The sequence below is a fragment of the Microcaecilia unicolor genome, chromosome 9 (genome assembly GCF_901765095.1).
Source record: "Microcaecilia unicolor chromosome 9, aMicUni1.1, whole genome shotgun sequence".
NCBI classification, from domain to species: Eukaryota; Metazoa; Chordata; class Amphibia; order Gymnophiona; family Siphonopidae; genus Microcaecilia; species Microcaecilia unicolor.
The window spans coordinates 211,822,256-211,846,398 of NC_044039.1; the positions used below are offsets into that span (position 1 = coordinate 211,822,256).

The following is a 24,143-nucleotide window of genomic DNA, read 5'->3' on the forward strand; positions in this document are numbered from 1 at the left end:
TTCGGCGGTGTTAGGGTCAGTCAGCTCCTCCCGCGGTTGCGGTTGCAGGATAAGCCAGATCCCCCCGCATCGGCGGGTGTGGTGTCCCTCCCCCGCTCCGCGGGGATGAGCTGGACGGATTCCCCTCCCCCACTTGTGTGGGGATGAGCTGGGTTAATTCCCCTCCCCCGTTTCGGCGGTGGTGAGCTGGGCAGAGTGTCCCTTCGTGGGTGTAATTCTCTAAGTGCTGAGTCCTGCGGATGGAGCTTTGATATCGACATACTGAGGAGTTTCCGGCAGCACATGACCACATATAGGGAGGCAAAAGTTTGCTCTCTATCTCCACCTGCTGGTAGATGGACACAACCCACCAGTCTATGGATTGATCAGCTATGATTAATGGAAAGAAAATTATCAGGTATGATTATACATAATTTTACCTTAGGATGTTTGCAGCTGTACAGTTGCTCGCTGTACTGGGAGTTGCAATGCTGTGAGTCGGCTCACCATTACCACCTTCATTTGTCAAACTCACATTGCGATCATACAGTTTAAACTTGACACCTTTTGGTGGAGTAAAGAGATCAAATGGATAGTGAATTTGTGAAATGTTCAGCAGTTTGTGTTGTGTCTTGCTATAGTCTTGCATTAGCATATTTGTGTGTGTATATATGTATATTTATTTATTTATGGGTTACTTATACCCCACATTTTCCCACTCATGCAGGCGCAATGTGGCTTACAGAGAATTAAATAAAAATTACAAAGCGAAAGCTTAGGAAAGTGTACAAGAAGCAAACAGGGGAGGGGAAAACTATAACCCTCGTGGTCCTCAGTTTGGGGCAGAGAACGTTTCCAGCTCTGTCCTCCTGGGTTGGAGCTTCCCTCTTTCACACAGTCCAAAAGTCAACACCAAACTTCCTTCACAATCCACAGTCTTTAATTTAGAGACAGTTTTCATAAACCTCTCAGCAGTCCCAAAATATAACTGACAGTTCACTCTAGAGTTCTCCTTGAGAAGGGGAAAACTCTCAGACCTTTTCTTTATAAACACAGTTCAAGTCTCTTTAAGCATAGTCCATACAAAACAGCAAAGAAAAAGGAAAAAAAATCACCTGCTCTCTGAATACCTTTCTCTCAGAGTACTGCAGTCTGGGCAGCACACCTTCCGCTTCACAGCTACGTCACTCTGTGTCCACCCGCTGCCATTCCTTCAGACTTGCAAACTTTGGCCATTAGTGTTCTTATAGCTTTACTAAACCACCTCACCAACCCACCCCAGTTATGAAAGTCCACCTTCTATACTTACCCGCCTAACACTTTCCTTCCTTCTTTCTTCCCTTACTCAATCTTTGTACACTACTAATTGTATCTGATATCCTGGAATGACAATGTCATAACAAAACTCTGTAAGCCACATTGAGCCTGCAAATAGGTGGGAAAATGTGGGATACAAATGCAATAAATAATAATAATAGTCCATGGGTATTTGCTCCTCCAAATGGTGCTTTACCGCAGGAAAATCCACTCCCTCTTCTATGCCCTCCATAGAAGTGACCTAGTGGTTAGAGTGGTGGACTTTGGTCCTGAGGAACTAAGGAACTGAGTTTGATTCCCGGCACAGGCAGCTCCTTGTGACTCTGGGTAAGTCACTTAACCCTCCATTGCCCCATGTAAGCCGCATTGAGCCTGCCATGAGTGGGAAAGCGCGGGGTACAAATGTAACAAAAAAAAAAATCCAATCAGGCTCCTCTCCACCCTTCATGACACTTGATTCCTCCCTCCCATCAGCTGGCCTGCACCTTTTCTCTCCCTCCTCCCAGGTGGATGGAATCCTATATTGATTACTTAACCATGTTATAACGGTTTTCCTCCCTATGTCCTGCCCGTCCTTTCTAGGGGAAGATTCCATGTCAGGGTTTCTAGGTTGCTCTTTCTTCCCTTTCCCCCCTGGCATTGTGGGTAAGGTAGTTCTATATCCCCTGGTTCTGCAAAGTGTCTATGTTGCCTTCCCTCACTACAGTATGTATATATATGTATGTGTGTATATATATATATCTCCTAAAGCTTTAGTCAAATCTATTGACCAGAGAACAAGAGCAATAGATGAGCTCACATCATACTGGTTCTTGAAGGAGTAATGGTAAGAGCAAGAATACCTTAAATACATAAGTAATGCCACACTGGGAAAAGACCAAGGGTCCATCGAGTCCAGCATCCTGTCCACAACACCTGGCGAGCTTCCCAAACATACAAACATTCTATACATGTTATTCCTGGAATTGTGGATTTTTCCCAAGTCCATTTAGTAGCGGTTTATGGACTTGTCCTTTAGGAAACCGTCTAACCCTTTTTTAAACTCTGCCAAGCTAACCGCCTTCACCACGTTCTCCGGCAACGAATTCCAGAGTTTAATTACGTGTTGGGTGAAGAAACTTTTCTCTGATTTGTTTTAAATTTACTACACTGTAGTTTCATCGCATGCCCCCTAGTCCTAGTATTTTTGGAAAGCGTTAACAGACGTTTCACATCCACCTGATCCACTCCACTCATTATTTTATATACCTCTATTATGTCTCCCCTCAGCCGTCTCTTCTCCAAGCTATCCAAGGTATACAAAATGTATACTATGAGGTTTATGAACAAGGTTAATTGCAAAGCTATTTTATTTTCACGTACCTCTCTTCACCTCTTTCTTATAGAGCTGAGGTTCTGGTTACACAAGGAAAGGGTTTCTATTCCTCGTCTTTATGATATTTTTGGTTTATGCTCTTGCAGTGTAAATTCTTGGAGCAGCGTCTCGAACAGGGAATGGTGTTCACTGAATACGAGCGGATACAGAAGCGGAGGCTGGTGGGAGGAGAGTGCACAATAGCTCGGCTCCCAGAAAATGCAGAGAGGAACAGATACCAAGATGTCCTTCCCTATGATGATACCAGAGTGGAGCTGGTTCCAACTAAAGAAAACAACACTGGTTATATTAATGCGTCACATGTAAAGGTGAGAGCCTAGCAGACATAATTGTCCTCTCCTGTGCTGTGCATGCTTTTAAGATACCCTTTCCAGGAGTTTGCAGCACCTACAGGGCAGGATCAATATATAAGCCAACCAGGTACCCGCCTAAGGTCCAAAGTTAGCAAATGGCCCACATACCCACCAAGTCTTCCACATGAGAATGGTAAACTCCTGACAAATTGGGAAACTTGGGACCAGAGTTCAGTTGCCAATCAATGGGCTGGTGGTTGGGAGGTGGGGATAGTGCTGGGCAGACTTATACGGTCTGTGCCAGAGCCGGTGGTGGGAGGCAGGGCTGGTGGTTGGGAGGCGGGGATAGTCCTGGGCAGACTTACAAGGTCTGTACCAGAGCCGGTGGTGGGAGGCGGGGCGGGTGGTTGGGGGGTGGGGATAGTGCTGGGCAGACTTATACGGTCTGTGCCCTGAAAAAGACAGGTACAAATCAAGGTAAGGTGTACACAGAAAGTGGCACATGTGAGTTTGTCTTGTTGGGCGGACTGGATGGACCGTACAGGTCTTTTTCTGCCGTCATCTACTGCCGCATTGAGCCTGCCATGAGTGGGAAAGCGCGGGGTACAAATGTAACTAAAATAAAATGTTACTATGTAATTAAGGGAGGCCAGTGGTTAGCAGAACCTTTTAAATTGGTAATAAAAGAATTGATTACCTGTTAGTGTCACGCAAGATTTTTACCGATATACAAGAAGTAGAAATTGGGCCTTGTTTGATTTCAGATCATGCCACAGTTTGGATGACTTGGAAATTAGGAGATAATAATTCCCAAAGAGGGGGAAATTGGTCATTTCCTAGTTACCTTTATAAAAGTGGGAAATTTAGAGAATATTTAATAGCTAAATGGGAGGAGTACAAACACTTCAATGAAGGATCAGTACTAGAGGCGCCCATGTATTGGGAGGCAGCAAAGGCAGTCATCCGAGGGGAAATTATCAGCTATGTTAGCAATTACAAAAAACAACGTGATAGAGAATTATTGAGATTAGAAAAAGAACTTTTACGCTTGACTACTCGATATGGGCAGAACCCGGCTTCAAAGATACATAAAGAAATAATTTCAGTCCAAACAGAGATAAATGCACTGCTGCATGAGAGGGCAATAAAGTCCCAAAGTTATTATCGTTTCCAACTTTATAAACATGGGAACAAAAGTGGTAAATTCATGGCTAAACTGATTGCACCACAATCAACAGCAAGACACATAGGTGCTATTAAAGGCAAAGACGGAAAACTAATAAACAAGGATGAAGAAATCAATAAAGTTTTTCAGGTTTACTACCAACAGCTCTATAGCGCAGGGGAGAATCAGGGTTTACAGAATGATCTTTACTTGCAAAATATTGACACCCCTTTGCTGAGACAGACAGAACTCCAACAATTGAACGAACCCATAAGTTGTGATGAAATTATATGGGCAATTGGCCAAAGCAAATTAGGAAAGGCACCCGGACCTGATGGCTTAAAATCGGAATTTTATAAATTGTTAGGTGAAAATATAGCCCCCATATTAAATGAGGTATTTAATGAATGGGTGATGAAGGGGAAATTACCGGAAAATCTTAACTTGGTTCAAATTATAGTGCTGCCAAAGCCTAAGCGCGATGCGCAATATGTATCCTCCTACAGACCTATTTCACTTCTGAATTGTGAAGTCAAATTATTTGCAAAAATATTAGCCAAGAGACTAGGGACGGTACTACCAAATTTGACACATGAAGCACAGGTGGGGTTTGTGCAGGGTCGATCTGTAACTAAGAATTTGCGAAGTATTCTATTATCTTTGGAACATCTTAAAGGGTCTGCAGAAAGTGCGTTATTGGTCAGTTTTGATGCTGAAAAGGCATTTGACCGTGTGGAATGGCCTTTTTTATTTTCAGTTTTAAGTAGATATGGGTTTTCGGGATGGTTTGTACAAGCCATTAAAGCACTATATACCGCCCCTAGAGCACGGATCATGGTAAATGGAATGGTATCGGCAAATTTTGAGATCATGAGAGGGACACGCCAAGGATGTCCACTCTCCCCGTTACTATTTGCATTATACTTAGACCCGTTGATACGAGACATAATTTCAGTAAGATCCATTAGGGGAGTGGAGATTGGATCGATGACATTTAAAATTGCAGCATTTGCGGATGATTTGCTGGTAGCACTTACTAACCCAAAGACATCACTTGCAGATCTTCTAGAAATAATTAAGGAATTTGGAGATCATTCAGGATTCAAATTAAATCTGGATAAGTCAGAAGCCCTGGCGATACCAGTTAATACCAAATCTCTTTGGGGAGCAGAATTCCCGCTGAGATGGGTAGAGGGTTCTTTTAGGTACCTGGGAATTTTGCTTGCTTCTCAGACAGGAGACATATACAGCCTAAATGTCAATAGATTGTTCAGTCAAACAGAACAACAGCTGGCAACCTGGAAGATGTTACCGGTGCCACTAATAGGTCGAATTTGTCTCATACGAATGGTAATATTACCCAGATGGCTATATGTATTACAAGTCCTGCCATTGAGATTGTTACAGAAAGATATCAAACGATTCTATCGAATGATAGGACAGTTCTGTTGGGCAAAGAGAAAGGCTAAACTGAAGTTGCAGTTGATGCTGGGGAACTGGCAGCAGAGTGGATTGGGATTGCCTAATCTACAATACTATAATCTGGCAAGCCTGTTGCGGTTAGTGAGAGATTGGATTTTTTCTGCAAACACACACACCCCGCTAGAATTAGAAAAGATATACTTTAGCCCTTACAATATGGTGACCTTGCTGCATCTCAATAATAAATCGGTGCCAAAGAAATTTAAGGGTAGTATAATACTGGCTCCTCTACAAGAGGCATGGAAATACTTGGGGACAAAACTGGGGGGACAGCCGAATATGACAGAATGGTTGACCATAAGGGGGAACCCGTTGTTTACGCCAGGATTGGAAAATCAGGTGTTTCGGAGGTGGGCAAGGAGAGGGCACACATGTCTAAAAACAATAATAGATTTAGAAGGGAAAATTAAACCTCTAAGTCAACTAATACCCACTGACGCTGCACACTGGGAGGACGTGTTTGGGTATGGTCAGATAAAACACTATATACAAACACTTAATGCAGAAGAGCTTAAGTTTCAATTGGGGGAGAAAATTAAACAGTTTTATGATGAAATATCAGAAGAAGCCCCCACAATTTCGCAGCTCCACAAACAATTGTGGACTTTGAGGTCAGATAAAGATTGGTCACAACTTCGCCGTAGGTGGGAAGCAGATACAAAAGTAGATTTATCTAATTGGGACATAGCAGCACACATACGGAACATCCCTAAACTGATTAATGGAGCAAACTATAGAGAATGTGCATTTAGAATAATACATAGAGCATACTTCACACAACGCCAGTTCTATAAAGTAGGAGGGATTGACACACCAACCTGTATGAAATGCACACTGGAGGAAAACTCGTTCTATCATGCATTTTGGGAATGCACAAAAATACAGCTTTTTTGGGAAAAGATACTGGCATTTATGAATTCAATCATTTCAAGTACTATAGTGGGCACTCCGGTGCAATTAATATTGGATTGCCCAAGAGCATTCAGTGGCCTTACGGCAGATGAAATATTGTTAAGTCGCAAATTATGTTTGGTAGCCAAAAAATGTATTTTGCAATGTTGGACTTCGGATAAACCCCCAGATTACTGGCAATGGCGAAATCAGGTGCATCTTTTAATGACATGGGAAGCAAGGAATGCAAAAGGCTCCTGTCGTGGGAAAAAATGCTTCCTTAAAGTTTGGGGGGCCTATGTTGGATACCTTAACGCAGAGAGGTCGGAGTCTTGTACTCAATAAGCTTTGATAATATTATAGAATAATGGTACACTTACCTGAACTCATAAGCACAATTTAATTATTAATGAATAGCAGGGGGGAGAGGGTGGGGAGAGAAGAAGGAAGGGGAGAAGGAGGGGGGAATATAAAAGATGACTGTGATGTATATTTAACAAAACACCCCCTCCTTAAATGTACGTTTGGCTGTTAATGAGCATGTTTGGGAGGGTAGGCAAAGAGACCAGGGGAAGATGCATAAAACTATTGATGATGGAATTTATTGCTGTATACAAGTTAATATGCTGTATTACTTATAATGCTCAATAATAGAAGTATTGGCAATGTTAAAATGTTTATAATGTTGAATCATCAATAAAAACAGTTGAAATAAATTGGTAATAAAATTGTCTGTAATTTGCTAATAGTCATCATCCCTAGCAGTAGACCTGTTCTGTTTCCCTCTTCCCTTCCATAATGCTCCAGTCTCCACCCAAGCCCCATTTCATGCTTGCCAGACCAATCCTGACAAGTGCAGATACATCCCTCCCACCAGCAGACGGAGAAAGAGCTAAACTCTTTGGCTTCTGAATACAGATTCTGCATATGGTAGGAAGTCTGTATTCTCGGTCACCAGCAGATGGACAAATGCATAGATTGGTGCAGCAATGAAGAACAGCTTCCACAGTGGAGGCCAAAGGTAGTGAAAAGGTTGCAGGGAAGCCAGCGTTGGAGCGCTCTGTTCTGATCTGGTGCATTGAGATCCCTTCTGCCTTATAGAGCAAGAGACTCGGGAACTCTGGAGCTATGGCATCAGGCTCTGGTCAAGTCCCAAGAGGCAGTGGGGTTCAGGGCTTCCTATTGAAGCAGCAGTACAGCCATCATTTACTTTAAGAGAGGGATGGACCCGGCCCACTTAACCCTCTTTCAAGCAGTGGATAGAGGTCAACCTACAACAAGGAACAAAAGGTGGTTCCCATGGATATGCAGCACCTTTAAACTAGTAAGGTTGTGGGGAACAGGTAGGTGGAAGTCCAGGTAAGAACTTGAATAATCTGTGCTGCATTTCTCTAAGAAAGATGGAGGCTTGCTAGGTAGCTGGTTCCAGCTCTGTTTGACATTAGTTTTCAGCCCTAACTTTACTTAGGTAGACAATCAATTCAAGCATCACAGCATGGGTACTGTATGAGAGCAGTACTGCCAGTTTGACAAGATCTGTGATAATGAGTTGCAAAAGTATGTGAAGCACCTCATTCTCTTTTTACTGCATTACTAGGTAAACATTTGACTGCACAAACGTCTGTAAACAAAAGTATAGGAAGACTGACTAGTTTGTCTTGTAACAGTACTTAGACTAGCATTAATTCAAGCATCAGGTCACTAATGTGACCACGAAAGAACAAGTTAACCTTTTAAGCCTCCCTAAACGTGGTGTTAAAGCCCCCCTAAACGTGGTGTTAAAGCCCCAACGTGCTCAGCTATTATAGTTAACATAAAGTTCACAAGACTCTTTTTAGGTACATTATTGAACGGAGGAAGTCTAGGAATGGAATCGTAAGACTGAAAGATGTTGTGAACTGCTATGGTGGAGAGTGATGAAGAAAAAGTGAATGTATTTAACAAATACTTCTGTCTTCATGGAAGAAAATCCAGGTGTGGGATCTCGGTCAGCTAATAAAGATAAATATGAGAATGAAGTTGATATCGCACTGTTCATGGAAGAAAGTGTTTAAGAACAGCCATGGAGCTGGATGGGATCTAGCCCAGAATCTTCAGTGAGCCGAGAGGTTCTGGCAGGTTCTGTTAAAGGTTTGTCTAATAAATCCTTGGACAAGGGACAGGCTCCTTAGGATTGGAGAAGAGCAGATGTGGCCGTTCACAAAAATGGAGACAGAGAAGACGTGAGAACCCGTAACCTCCGCTCTCAAGACAAATCCCTCCTTTCAGTACCCTTCTCCACCACCGCCAACTCCAGGCTCCGCCCTTTCTGCCTCGCCTCACCCCATGCTTGGAATAAACTCCCTGAGCCCATTCGCCAGGCCCCCTCCCTGCCCATCTTCAAATCCTTGCTCAAAGCCCACCTCTTCAATGTCGCCTTCGGCACCTAACCTCTATACCTTTATTCAGGAAATCTAGACTGTCCCAACTTGACATTTCGTCCTTTAGATTGTAAGGTCCTTTGAGCAGGGACTATTCTTCTTGTTAAACTGTACAGCGCTGCGTAACTCTAGTAGCGCTCTAGAAATGTTAAGTAGTAGTAGTAGTAGAAACTACATGCCGGTAAGCCTTGCTTTAGTGGTTGGAAAGATAGTGGAGATTCTGCTCAAGGAAAGGATAGTTAATTTCCTGGAATCCAGTGGATTAGGTCCAAGGCAACATGGTTTTACCAAAAGAAAATATGCCAAACAATCTGATTGATTTTCTTTGTCTGGGTAACCAGAGAATTGGATAGTGGACATGGACTAGATGTAGTCTACTTGGATTTCAGTAAGGCCTTTGGTACGGTTCCACATAGGAGGCTCACGACTAAACACAGAAGGCTAAAGTTAGGTCACAAAGTGGTGAACTGGACTGAAAACTGGTTGACCAACAGATGACAAAGGGTGGTGGTAGATGGAATTTAGTCAAAGGAAAGAAAGATAAGTAGCAGAGTGCCTCAGGGATCAGTACTGGGGCCGATTGCATTCATATTTGTGAGCAACCTTTGCTGAAGAGTTAGAAGAAAACGTTTGCTTTTTGTGGATGACACCAAGGTTTGCAGCGGAGTGGACAAGATGCACACGTCGTTTTGCAGAGGAGTTTAACGAGCCTGTTCCGTTCTTCCTTTTTCTAAAATTTAAAAAAAAACTTTTTTAGAAGAGAGGAGACCCAAGAGAATTTTATTTTATCATTCACCTTGGAGCACATACTTCAAGCCACACTCTCCGAGGTTGTGGAGACCCCTGAGGCAGGCCTTTTGGGCCGAAACACGGCCGTGTCGGGTCATTTTTATGAAAATTTTGTCATTTTTTATGTGAATAAACATATTTGGTATCCTCATTCAACTTCCTCACTTTTTTCTCCATATGTAATGTTTGCAGTTACATTTTAATGGAAAGATGAGCAAAGTGATGCAGTTGTGGTGTAGAAATCCAAGAGAGCAGTATGCACCAACACGCACACACACATTCACTTACTTCCACACACACATCCACTTACTTCCACAAACACACACACTTCCTTGAGATGGTAGTGTCTGAGGATATCAAGGCAATGAAACAATGTGACAAAGCAGTGGTTGTTACCAAAAGAATGCTAGGCTGCATAGAAGCATAATCAGCAGAAGAAAGGCGGCATTGATGCCCCTGTACAAGTCTTTGGTGAAGCCCAACTTGAAGTATTGTGTTCAGTTTTGGAGGCCATATCTCTCCAAGGACATTAAAAAAAAAAAAACTTGAGGCGGTCTACAGCAGATGCTCTCATTCCATTCCTCAGGACACACGTAGAGAGTCAGGTTTTCAGGATATCCACAATGAATATGCATGAGATAGATTTGTATAGAAATGGAGGTAGTGCATGCAAACTTATCTCGGGATCTAAGAAGGTTCAGCCTGGATCACGGAGACATGGTGACAGATGAAGTAATATGTTTTCCCTTAGGAGCTGTTGCTCAAATATTATCAACACCTGATGGGAGGTATTGCCTGGGAGAACAGAAAGACATATGGTCCTTACGCTTTGGCACAATACAGATGGACTTCCTGGCTGTACCAGGCTGTATACAGAAGCCAAATAGTTTAATACTATCTCCATCTGCTGGTGGGAAGGATGTATCCTCACTTGTCTGGATTGGTCTGACAGTATTCAAGGAAAGATAATTATTAGGTAAACATAACTGAACCTTCCCTCATTGCCTGTCTGCCTCTATTCCGTCTCTCTGCACTCTTGCTTAGATCTTCACTCCTCTTTAGATCCTTCCCTAACTTATCTCTTCAAAGCAACCCAGGAAATCTGTAGAGGCTGTTCTTGAGTATGGGATCATGTTGTAAGTGTAAGGACTCTAAACCAGTGTGCACTGACAGGTTGCAGAGTGTCCCCTCCTGGTTTATGTGCAGGAGGAAGGCTCTGTAAGCATTAGAATTTGAATTTAATTCTTCACCTGTTCAAATATGAGCTCAAGGCAAGTTATAAATTTAGATACGGTTGGTAGATTTGTGCACAACAGGGCTTAACAATCAGATTTTTACCTGAGTGTATGAAGGGTTAAAAATTGGCTTGCCAAAGGTCACGAAGAGTGTCCACGAGAGGAGATTTGAATCCTGGCTTTCCTGGTTCTCTGACTAGGCTTTTACTACAATCCAGAGGTGAACTGCTTTGGAGGAAACCCTGGTGAGAGAAGCCTGAATAGAAGTCCCCCACTTGGGAAAGGATGGGGTGGGACAGGCAGAGAGAGAGAGAGTGAAAGTGGCTCTGCAGGAGGGAGAGAGAGAGAGAGAGAGAGAATGGGGTCTTTGTGTCACGTTTTCAAGACAGGAACTAGGTTTGTGAGCCCTTGGGCCACTGCCGAAGAGCGGCAGTGGCAGGCAAAATCACCCCACACCGGAGACTAGGCAGAACAGGACTGGAACTCCGAACTGGAGTGCAGCAGAGGCAAACAGGCAGGATTAAAGCAGAGCAGGTACCCTTAAACTTCACCTGCACTTGGCCACTTTTCACCAGGAGTTGAGCTCCTGGCTGCAGGTGGCCGGCAGGACTTACTGGGCAAGGCAGGACTTGGATACCCACTAGGCTGAACCAGGACTGAGGATCAGGGAGGAAAGGAATATACAGGGACAGCAAGGCAGGGAAAGGGTAAGCTAAAGGACAGGACAGGAAGCTGCAAGCAGCCACTAAAACAGGGAACAAAACACTGAATAACAAGACAGAACTAAAAGCTGCAGAGCAGCCACCAGGACACAAACAGACAAGGACTAGACATAAAACAGAAGAGTAAACCAAAGGACAAGCCGGGTCTGGGCAGGCAGCAGACAGAAGAGAAAACCAGGATACTAGCTGGGTCAGGGCAGGCAGCAGGCAGTAGAGAAAACCAGGAAACAAGCCGGGTCTGGGCAAACAGCAGAATCAAACAAGAAACCAAACTAGGCAGAAGTGCACAACGCACCAACATACCAGGGACCTTAGACGATGCAAAGGCAGAGAGATTCCAAATGGCTAATAAGCCCAGCAGCAACTGAGGCTCAGCTGTAGCAATCACTAGGCCACTACGGAAGCTGTGCAGGGTCAAACAGGACAGACAAATCCAGCAGCCTGGAAGATCCGAACTGGACTGGGCTAAAGTCTGGAACGGGTGATAGTCCATAGCAGCCACCGGTTCTGGCCACCAGAGGGCGAGGTGAGCACAGATGTAACACTTTGGTATGGGCCCACAAACGTATGTTTGTTTGGGTTCCAATATAGTGTTAATCCGACCCCATATCTTAGGAAGGATATCACCAGGTTTATTGTAGTGTTCTATTGTAAAAATAAAGACATGAGTAACATATTTAGATTAATTTGATATACTACCATTCAAAAAAGACAAAAATCCAACATAGTGGTTTACAGTATATCTTTCAGAAAAATAAAACATTCCAAACACTCTGAAAACTTTGTTAGAGAACAGAACAAGATAAAACACAAGAACAGGAGGATTTAAAGGCTTGGGACTGACTATACTCATTCCACACCTAGACTAGCTTTCTACATACTCTGTAACTTAGATCAGTTCCTTATATCTTGTTTAACTGTACAAAGAAGTTGCCTTGATTTTAGCCACCCATCTATTTATCCCAACAGAGGCTGTACTACCTATTTTGTCCCCATCTATATATATGCACTTGGCCCTTCAGCTACATGGCAGGCTATATTGTAGAAAAGCATTAGCATTTGAATGCTCTAATCCATGCTTATTAGTGTTTCATTAATATTATGTTGACATCGTATTATATCTGTTTGAATTTCATCAGTGCTGTTAATTGTGTATGTTTTTGACTGTTACGTGGTAGTCCTATCAGCTGTTTTCAGGTTTACCTTATTATATTTATTTTTATATTTGTTCATTTTACTATTGTTATGCTGTTAACAAAATTGTAAGTTTTATGTTAAATTGTACCTGCTGTACACCGCCTTGGGTGAACCTCTTCATAAAGACGGTTAATAAAGCCCAGTAAATATGCTGTCTGCTGGTGTCTTATCCCAGATTTTTTCTGAATATGCATGCCCAACAAATAAATTAATAAACTAACTGCCTTTTCTCTTTTCTAGGTCACTGTTGGTGGGGTTGACTGGGATTATATTGCCACACAGGGGCCTTTGCAAAATACTTGTCAGGACTTCTGGCAGATGGTGTGGGAACAAGGCGTTGCAATCATTGCAATGGTGACAGCAGAAGAGGTGAGGGGGGGGGGGGGGGGGGTCTTTGATCTGCCTTCTTTCCTCTGGGGTAGGTTGCCTATTTTGAGGGAATGGCAGAGAATGCTATATGGGTAATTTTTATCATCATTGAGGGGCATCTTCAGTTGTGACATCTGGTAATTCTGGTTTACCAGTTCTTTATGTGCTTAGCTTGCCTCTGCTTTGTCCATGTTTCCGGGTCTTTGTTGTTGTCGTCCTGATTTAGTCTGTTTTCCTCCATCTCTTTTACCCACTTTCATGTTCTTGATCAGCTAATTTGCAATAAGAAGTTTGAAGCTTTTATTCTTTCTCGTATTGTCAATCAACAACATTGGCGGGAAATGATAGCGTTTTAAGCCAGCTTCATTACGGCCAAAGTCTGTTAGTAGCAAACTGTGCAAGAAAAATAGACATTGAGAAAGGGGATCCGTGGACATGTAGGAAAGGGTAAATATCCTGGAAATTCACACTGGATACCCTCATAAAACCTTAAATGGTGTAGTGTTCAACAAAAATGTGTACAATGAATTGAAACTGTCCCTTTCTTCCCATAGATATATCCTCAACATATCACATTACTCAGTGTAATAATGAATAGGGACCACAATGTGCTCTTACCTTTTTGTGGTCTGGAAGTTACTTCCCTGTTTCCATTGGGAGCACTGATAATATAGTGCCTGTAACATCCAAAGTACTATCCCCTAATTCTATAAAATTGTGTGCACAGGTTATAGAACAATGTCAGGTGTGCACCCAACTTTAATAGATTAATTAGCTGAGAATTGGCACTAACGACCAGAGGCCGACTGAGTTTCAGATTTGGCACCGAAACAGCCCAAAATCCAGGTTCGTGTTTTGGCCAAAAATACAGGTGCATTTTCGGCTGAAACAGAAAATGTCCACTCTGCTCCCCCGACTACCACCCCACCCCCAAAGAAGATGAGTCCCCCTGCTTACCTCTAGCCCCCCCTCCCCCCAATCATCAGTAGGCCCCCCCTCAGGCCTACCTTAACAAGCTCTAGTGGTCTCTTCAGGTGCAGGAAAGAACCCCACTCTTTTCCTATCTGGTGTAACTGCTGGTTTAAAGTGGCTGCCATACTTTTTTGAATTGACATCTTAGCGTGTATGTCTGATATTTGGAAATCTGCTCTTCTAAGTGATCCCAGTTAAGTATAGAGCCCATAGTCATTCAGCACTATTGGGTTTTTTTTGGGGGGGGGGGGAGGGGGCATTGAGGGATTAAAGATGCGACCTCCCCTAATCTCTCTTGTAGAGTGCTGCCCAAAATGAGCAACACTACAAGCCTATATAACCCAGGAGCAGTTGTAATTCCTGATGCTAATCTTTATAGATGTGCAAATGGAGAATACACCGTCCCCTTGCCATATGCATATAATGCAGATTTACATGTGTAAATTCTAGCTTTGTAAAATTGGGATTTCAACGTTTATTTGATGAATAGGGCTTGTAAAATAACTATTTATCCCTGGTAACATTTGCAGTAATCATTGGGCAGAACCAGGTTGCACTCGTACAGTTACAAATTGCAGAACAATTAAAAATGCAAAACTTTTTAGGTCAGTGAAATCCAGGGTGTAGATATGTTCCAGTGACCTGCATTTTATTGGTTTGCTTTAAAGGAAGGTGGAAGAGAGAAGAGTTTTAGGTACTGGCCTCGGCTCGGCTCAAGGCACAACACTGTCACCTATGGGAGATTTAAGATCACCACTCGATTCCGAACGGACTCTGGCTGCTATGCAACAACGGGCCTGAAGATCAAGCACCTGCTGACAGGCCAGGAGAGGACTGTGTGGCACCTACAGTACATGGACTGGCCAGAGCACAGCTGCCCACAAGACTTGAAGGGATTTCTTGGTATGTTTTGGTGATGCTACGTTGCCAGTTCTATACTGGGTAGTGTCATGCCTGTGTAGAGATTTTGAGAGGGCTCAAAAAGAGTTTCCTCTCACAGCTTGTTTTACCAGAATAGTGTACTTTATACACAAAAATATATACAAATATTGGACATGTGGTAATGGATACAAATGAGATTTCTGTTCAGGGGTGACACATATGAGGCCATGTGCAGAGACTCATTGTGGGGCCTCTCTCGCTTAAGTCAGTAGGGGCTGCAGAGTGAGACCATGTGCAAAAAAAAACAAGTTACTTGTTAGTTATGTTAGCACAAGTCTGAAACTTGTGAGCAGTAGTGCATATCATCAAAACTTCGACTCTGGCTACCATCAGTTCTCACATCTTACGTTATTCATTCATCTGAAAAAAATATCTGAAGTGAGAAGTATCTCTCAATTTACATACCTCATGCCTGGATCAGGAGTGGCTGAGCATTAGGTTCTTAAGGTGTTTCTTGGGAAATTTATCAGTAGGGTTCCACATAGGTTACTCTAAGCAAACTGAGCACTGTTAGTGTGGACCTTAAAGTGACTGACTAGTTCAGAAACTGGTTGAGCTCGGTTCTTGGACCAGTTCTTTTTAACATTTTTGTCAGTGATATTGCTGAAGGGCTGTTAGGAAAGGTTAAGTTGCTGTTTCTTAAATAGAATTTAGGTCAGCTACTGAAATTGGTGCTAGCTGTAAGAAGCTAAGAACATTTTTAGCATAATTATAAAAAACAAGATAAAAAAATGAGTGAATGAATTAAAATGATAAAACTATCAGTAGGGGAGGTTTTGTGACTGATGATAGCCAATTCCAGTTAGCCTTAAATACTAAGAGGCAGCTGTATAGCTGAAATCTTTTCCTTCTCCTCAAAGAGATGTTTCAAGTTGTATGTTATTAAGTAATATTTTGGTGAGTGACAAGGGTCTATACTCATCCACACACTATAACTTGTTTACCAGTTAGGCCTGCTTTTTTTTTTTTTTTTTTAAATAAGTTGGAGACCACCCCTGCCCTGTAACACAAAAACTTAAACTGATCCAGGAGAAAACCTGCCGCTGAGAATGGAATCGAAGAGCCCAGTGAGCGCTCTAAGCATGAAAAAATATCGTGATTGCATTTTTGGCAAAGTGGAGTAGCTATTCCGCCCCCACCCAGCCAACCAAAGTTATAAGGCACGAGCATGGCTCACCATCACAGGACTGAAAAAAAACTTCACTTAGTGCGTTGAAAGAAGTGTTCAAAAACTCAACCAGTGTTGGGCTTGTGTTGTGAACTTTTGAAATTTTAACTGCCAGACTGCCAGACCCTTGACCATTCTTCTAACACTTGGTTTCTGCTCCTTCCCATGGTATCCACTCTATTGGCAATCTTCATATCATCCGTAAAAAGGCAAACCTTTCCTTCTAACCCTTCAGCAATATCTCTCACAAATATATTAAACAGAATCAGTTCCAGCATTGACCACCGACTTCCAATATTTAAAAGACCATGGTGCCTGTTGTAATGATAATTGGCCAATCCAGTCATGCCATGTCACATTCGAAGAGGCCAGTGCCAAGGATTTAGAAAAATTTAATTTGAAACTGGAAAATAATCTCCAAATTCACTAAATGTCTTTATTAGCTGTAAGCAAATTCTGAGGGGTTGTGATGTGACTAATAAATCATCAGCAAACACTGAAATCTTGAACTCTGAATGATTAAAATGTACCCCTGTAATCTCACAGTTCAGTCATATGTCCCTAATGAAATGGTCCAAAATCAAGACAAATAAGAGGCGATAAAGTACATCCTTCGCACGTGCCCCGACAGACATCAAAAGGTTGTGACTGTATCCTATTCACTAACATTGTGGCCTTAGGATCCGAGAAAAAAATTCCAACCGCACTCCTGAAAAAAAGAATCTCTTCCATATTTATGTAGTGCCAGAGCCGTTGGTTGGGAGGCGGGGATAGTGCTGGGCAGACTTACACGGTCTGTGCCAGAGCCGGTGGTGGGAAGCGGGACTGGTGGTTGGGAGGCAGGGATAGTGCTGGACAGACTTGTACGGTCTGTCCCAGAGCCGGTGGTTGGGAGGCGGGGATAGCGTTGGGCAGACTTATACGGTCTGTGCCAGAGCCGGTGGTGGGAGGCGGGGATAGTGCTGGGCAGACTTATACGGTCTGTGCCAGAGCCGGTGGTGGGAAGCGGGACTGGTGGTTGGGAGGCAGGGATAGTGCTGGACAGACTTGTACGGTCTGTCCCAGAGCCGGTGGTTGGGAGGCGGGGCTGGTGCTGGGCAGACTTATACGGTCTGTGCCCTGAAGAGCACAGGTACAAATCAAAGTAGAGTATACACAAAATTAGCACATATGAGTTATCTTGTTGGGCAGACTGGATGGACCGTGCAGGTCTTTTTCTGTCGTCATCTACTATGTTACTATGTAGTACATCAAAAAGAAAATACCATAGAACATAGTCAAATGCCTTCTCAGCGAAGACAAACCCCACCTATCTACCTCTTCGAGAGAGACCAAGATCACCCGAATCTTCTTAGGTGCTATGCGACCCCTCACAAACCCAACTGTGACTCTTCTATCAGTCAGGATAAAACTTGGGCTAGATGGACCATTGGTTTCATCCAGAATGGCTATTATGTTCTTATGTCTGGGCTAGCAGGATAATAAGGAAGGAGAAATGTATTCTTATGTTTGTTATCCTTTTTCTTGAATTCTCCTAAACCAGTCTGGAACCACCACCTCCTGTTTCCTCCCACCTTAGGCCCCCAAAATGTCTATGACTGTTGATAGCTAGTCCTTAGAATCGGGAGCTCCTCAGTTCTGGCTCACAATCTCTATATAGAGGAAATCTCAGGATACTCTGTCATAAGCCAGTTTCAGTTTCTACTTTCCCTTCTCTCTCCAGTGGAAACCTGGGCATTGACTTTTTTTTTTTTTTTCAATTTTCATAGATATTAGTTCAGGTTTCTCTGTTCTTTTTGCCTTGATATTCAAATATTGGCAAGTGCCTGGGCTTCAACACTCCTATATACCAAGGATGATGTTGCTGAAAAATAATTGTCCTCTGTCTCCATCTGCTGTCATAAACCCTACACATCTGGACTGATGTAGGAGGATTCGATGAAAAGAATTAAACAGGTAAGGATAAATTTCTCTCTTATTATAAATCTGAAAGATGGCATAAATGAACAGTAGCCAGGGCTGAAGCTTTGATTAGCACAACTGTTGAAAAGTTTCAAGTGTAAACTTCTTCAACCCTTTTTTCTGTCTACATTTTACGGTACTTTCATGAGAGGTTTAGTAATAGCAGGCTCTGAAAAACTTGGCAAAGTCTCAGAATTACTCGCACACATTACTCGCTGTTTAAATTTCTGTATACTTTTCTGTGTTCTAAAGGAATTTTTTTGTCTTCATAAGAACGTTTATTTGGCAAACAGCAACTATTCAGCATGTGGATAATCTGTGTTTAGAATGCTTGGTTGCAAACTGGTGCTATGTAACCATCAAATCTTAGCCATTTCGTGGCATACAGCTCTGAAGAAATCCATAAAGTGTCATTTCTGCTTCATATTTTCTAGGAAACTTATTTTAAAATAATTTATTAGCCATACTTGAATTGGCCACCAATCAGAGCACTTCATTTTCCTCATACCACTGCTTCTGGTGGCAGTGGCTAAGATTTAGAGCACAGTACTTTTGAGGCAAGGGATCCATGTACCCACTGCTATCATTTTGCCTGGATTTTTGTATTTTTTGTTACATTTGTACCCCGCGCTTTCCCACTCATGGCAGGCTCAATGCGGCTTACATGGGGCAATGGAGGGTTAAGTGACTTGCCCAGGGTCACAAGGAGCTGCCTGTGCCTGAAGTGGGAATTAAACTCAGTTCCTCAGTTCCCCAGGACCAAAGTCCACCACCCTAACCACTAGGCCACTCCTCCACTGTTGCTACTATTGGAGATTCTACATGGAATGTTGCTATTCCACCAATATGGCCGCGCAGGCTTCTACATGGAATGTTGCTAGTGGAATAGCAACATTCCATGTGGAATCTCCAATAGTAGCAACATTCCATGTAGAAGTCAGCCCTTGCAGATCACCAGTGTGGCCGCGCAGGCTTCTGCATGGAATGTTGCTAGTGGAATAGCAACATTCCATGTAGAATCTCCAATAGTAGCAACATTCCATGTAGAATCTCCAATAGTATCTATTTTATTTTTGTTACATTTGTACCCTTCGCTTTCCCACTCATGGCAGGCTCAATGCGGCGTACATGGGGCAATGGAGGGTTAAGTGACTTGCCCAGAGTCCCACTAGCAACATTCCATGTAGAATCTCCAATAGTAGCAACATTCCATGTAGAATCTCCAATAGTATCTGTTTTATTTTTGTTACATTTGTACCTTGCGCTTTCCCACTCATGGCAGGCTCAATGCGGCTTACATGGGGCAATGGTGAGGGTTAAGTGACTTGCCCAGAGTCACAAGGAGCTGCCTGTGCCTGAAGTGGGAATCGAACTCAGTTCCTCAGTTCCCCAGGACCAAAGTCCACCACCCTAACCACTAGGCCTCTCCTCCACTGTTGCTACTATTTGAGATTCTACATGGAATGTTGCTATTCCACCAATATGGCCGCGCAGGCTTCTGCTTCTGTGAGTCTGACGTGCAGGACGTCAGACTCACAGAAACAGAAGCCTGCGCAGCCTTCTACATGGAATGTTGCTAGTGGAATAGCAACATTCCATGTAGAATCTCCAATAGTATCTATTTTATTTTTGTTACATTTGTACCCTTCGCTTTCCCACTCATGGCAGGCTCAATGCGGCGTACATGGGGCAATGGAGGGTTAAGTGACTTGCTCAGAGTCCCACTAGCAACATTCCATGTAGAATCTCCAATAGTATCTGTTTTATTTTTGTTACATTTGTACCCCGCGCTTTCCCACTCATGGCAGGCTCAATGCGGCTTACATGGGGCAATGGAGGGTTAAGTGACTTGCCCAGAGTCACAAGGAGCTGCCTGTGCCTGAAGTGGGAATTAAACTCAGTTCCCCAGGACCAAAGTCCACCACCCTAACCACTAGCCCACTCCTCCACTGTTGCTACTATTTGAGATTCTACATGGAATGTTGCTATTCCACCAATATGGCCGCGCAGGCTTCTGCTTCTGTGAGTCTGACGTGCAGGACGTCAGACTCACAGAAACAGAAGCCTGCGCAGCCTTCTACATGGAATGTTGCTAGTGGAATAGCAACATTCCATGTAGAATCTCCAATAGTATCTATTTTATTTTTGTTACATTTGTACCCTGTGCTTTCCCACTCATGGCAGGTTCAATGCGGCGTACATGGGGCAATGGAGGGTTAAGTGACTTGCCCAGAGTCACAAGGAGCTGCCTGTGCCTGAAGTGGGAATTAAACTCAGTTCATCTCTGATAAATGTAGTGTTCACATAGAACCACACTGCTCTACTTCTCAGGTTTCATGACCCAGTAATACATTTGAGATTAATTAGAATCTGTAAGTGCACCTGGCAGGGATTCATCGATGCACGCAGTGCAGAATGTGTTTCACCTGGGACACCTTTTATGGAAAAGCAGTTTCATAAAAGGAAAATACAAGCATGTTACTGCTGTGGCGTTCCTAGGGGGGGCCCTGCCCCCCCCTCCCCCCCGCGCGAAAGAACCCCCCCCCCCCCCCCCCGGGTGCACGCCGCTCAGGGTGGGGGGGGGCCGCACGCACCTGTCCTTCGTTCGTTCCATGCTCCCGCTGTGCCCCGGAACAGGAAGTAACCTGTTCCGGGGCAGAGGGAGCATGGAACGAGCACACCCCCCCTCCCCCAGAGGCGTACACCTGGGGCGTACCCCCCCCCCCCCCCCCCAGGAACGCCACTGTGTTACTGTAATGCTGACCATTGCTAGTGTGTGTTTATAGTCTGCATGCTGATCAACTTGCATTGTTCTGCTTTATCCATACCTACTTTATTATTTTTAACCATAGCTTACCTGGAGGAGATCCAATCAGTGCGCCGTCACACAAATAGCACATTGGATCCCAAGAGCCCAAATCCTCCTGTCATTGTTCACTGCAGTGCTGGTGTTGGAAGGACAGGTGTGATTATTCTGTCTGAAATCATGATCGCCTGTCTGGAACACAATGAGGTAACTTTAATTAACCAACCCTCTGAATCTCTATCTTCCCAAAAGCATGATCAGTGTGAAGAGGGAGCCAAGACCAGTATTTTGGATACGTTGGCTTTTATATGTCTGCAACAATGAATTTTGTAGGTGGAGCAAGTGTACCGCACTGTACCAGAGAATGAACCTTTCTGCACACTTCAGTATATCTTTTTCTCCAAGGGCAAGCAGGATATCAAGCCCACACAGGTAGGTGATGTCATGTGACCGAGCCCTGAACATGAAAGCTTTTCCTAGCTTTACAGGTTTACACTGTTGCAGTAGTTTAAGTTCACCTTTGCAGGAGTTTTTGCTCTCCATTGTTGTGCAGGGCTGCCTCAGTTCTGTTTTTTTTTTCACTGAGCTAGAAAACATATTCCCATCAGCAGATCCATTTTTGTGATAATTTGGTTATATTTTACAGGGTTTTTTGTTGTTGTTGTTTAATACACGTAGGTCACCTCTCCCCTCTAGTCTCCTCGGTTAAAGTTTTTGACTGTTGCAAGTCTTTCTTCTTTTCATGTCCACCTCTTTTCTCTATGCTTTGCTAGCTCAGCTGGGCTTTTGTTTTTCATTGAAAATCAATTAATTGGATATTGCCCCTGCCGTATTTTCAGTGACAGATCATAAAAAGAAGCACCCAGTGACTTTAAAAAGTGCAGGCAGTGTGGCAAGACCAGAGCAAGTACTCATAACTGGTGCATGTAGTACATAGGTCCAGATCACAAAGCCTGTAAGTGCAGATGACTCAAAGAGGGCTTCATGGCTTTGAAGAGCAAAACCAAAAGACTCTCCAGTTCTTAAGAACTTGATCCAAGATCATCAGCATTGGACTTGAAGAACCCAGTGGATGCATTGGCATCAAGGAGAAGGTGAACTTGATATCCCTGAATGAGCTTCGATAAGAAGCCATTGGGATCAGTCATCAGCCAATACTTGCCTGAAGAAAGTAACTGATGGTTGAGCATCAAGCTGAGGTGAAGAAACATCAATATCAGTCCTCATCAGAAAATAATGTTGAGAGTGCTCAGATATGGCTGCCAAGCACCTCAGAATCAAAGATTGAGGTATGAGGCAGGCTTTATCCTCCATGTTAGAGGGGGCATGTCAGACTTCAGGGGTTAAGGTCTAGGCCACTAATACTGCTAAGGTGGTGCAGCAGGATGCGGCCTCTCCTACTGTGTCCTACTTGGCATTGGCATCAGTTGTCTTTGAGGAAGAATAGTTCAACTGACATTTGGCTCGATTCCATGTTCTGGTGACATCAACCTTGGGGCTGAGGGAGGTCATGTTGACTCCTCTGACCCGTGAGGTGCCTGAAGGTTTTACATCAATGCTAAGGCTTCAAGTTAGCCTTGGAACTGATATTAACCACTTCAGTGTCAATCTCAAGTACCTTGGGAGAGGAAGAGTTCCTGAGATGTCGATCAACATCAAAGTCTAGGCCCCAGTGGTCAATAGGTACTCACATTTATTAGAATTTGACCATTAGTCAAGCACACACAATCAGATCTTCCTACTGGAATGTTTTTCTGAGTCTTGGGGTTTCCAGTAGGAACTAGCAGATTTCTCTGAAGAGGAGGGTTCGTCTTGTTGCTCATCTGATTCCTCTCCTCCACAGGAAATGAGAGAGTTCCCCACTTAGGACCTCTCCTTCACTGATTTTATCAAGAAAATAGCTCTTCCATTTCAGTTATATGAGGAGGAGAAACGCAGGGCAGAAATGTTGAACATCCTCTAATTCAATGACCCTCCAAAAGAGATACAGCATTCTCCATTTACAAGATCCTGAAAGATGCACAAATGAGCGTGTTGGAAACCTCCTGCCTCTGTGTGCCCAGTAAATAAGAAGTCCAGAGTGGTCCTGGATTCAAAAAGCAACATTTCTCACACCACTCATTGGTGGTTGTCAAGAAGGCCAAAAGTACTAGGACCCACACTTTGATACCTCCATGAACGGATACAGTGGAGAGTCGATAGTATGCGGTAGATGGGAGGCAAAGATCTTGGAGCCATGTACTATCTGTGCTTATATAAGCCTCTGGAGTTGTCTTAACAAAAGTTTCCAAAAAGCATTCGCTTTTCGGCTGCCTCCTGCCTGCCTCTGAAGTTCTCTCCTTTTTTTTTTTTTTTTAAATGTAACAGGAAGGCTTTATTAAAGTTTGCACAATACAAGTGAAGCAAAGAATCAAACAAACGCATTAATCCAGGCAATGTACAAGAAATTTCGAAGAAAAGTATAACACACAATACTTCCTTATTTGTAAGTTTTTTTTAAACAAATACCCAAGCTAAAATGCAAAGAAAACCAAGAGGGGATTGTTCCTTTGAAGTTCTCTTACAAAAGATATATACAACTTAATTTAGTTATGTATTCCTCCTGAGACTATTTCCCAAGCAAGTGTGTTGTACTTGTCTGTTATTTATTTTTAATTAAAAAAAAAAAACCGAAAAGCTCATACAAAGCCTCTCGCCTGCCTCAGGAGTTGTCTTCCCTCATATAATACTGCCCTGTAAGTTGAACAAACGATGCCTACAGTTTGTGGCCCATGAGCAGGAACAGCATGGAGTGCGACTGAGTGAGGTTTCACAGGGAGGTGATTGCTGTGTGGCGTTTTCCTGTTCTGTTTTGCAAGGGGTGGGGGCTGGATGTGTGTAGTGTTCCCATTGCTTGTGCTGCACAGTACAGTCAATGTGTATAGAGTGACATTTTTGAAGTCATTTGTCAAAATTGGGATATTCTGCTTATAATGTGCAAAACAACTCCACCTCACAGCCAGTTTCAAATGGGATAATGTCCAGATTTCTGTTCAAAAATGGCTGTGAGATGGGCATTT

General features: G+C 43.3%; 1 protein-coding gene across 1 annotated transcript in view; it reads left to right on the forward strand.

The window, feature by feature from the left end:
• Window positions 1–24,143, forward strand: part of PTPN21 (protein tyrosine phosphatase non-receptor type 21) — a 145,174-nt gene that overhangs the window by 116,915 nt on the left and 4,116 nt on the right. The window contains exons 16-19 of the mRNA XM_030213742.1: window positions 2,758–2,979; window positions 13,106–13,234; window positions 14,875–15,109; window positions 21,131–21,291. Of these exons, the coding sequence (XP_030069602.1) occupies window positions 2,758–2,979; window positions 13,106–13,234; window positions 14,875–15,109; window positions 21,131–21,291 (747 nt within the window). The remainder of the gene's footprint in view (window positions 1–2,757; window positions 2,980–13,105; window positions 13,235–14,874; window positions 15,110–21,130; window positions 21,292–24,143) is intronic.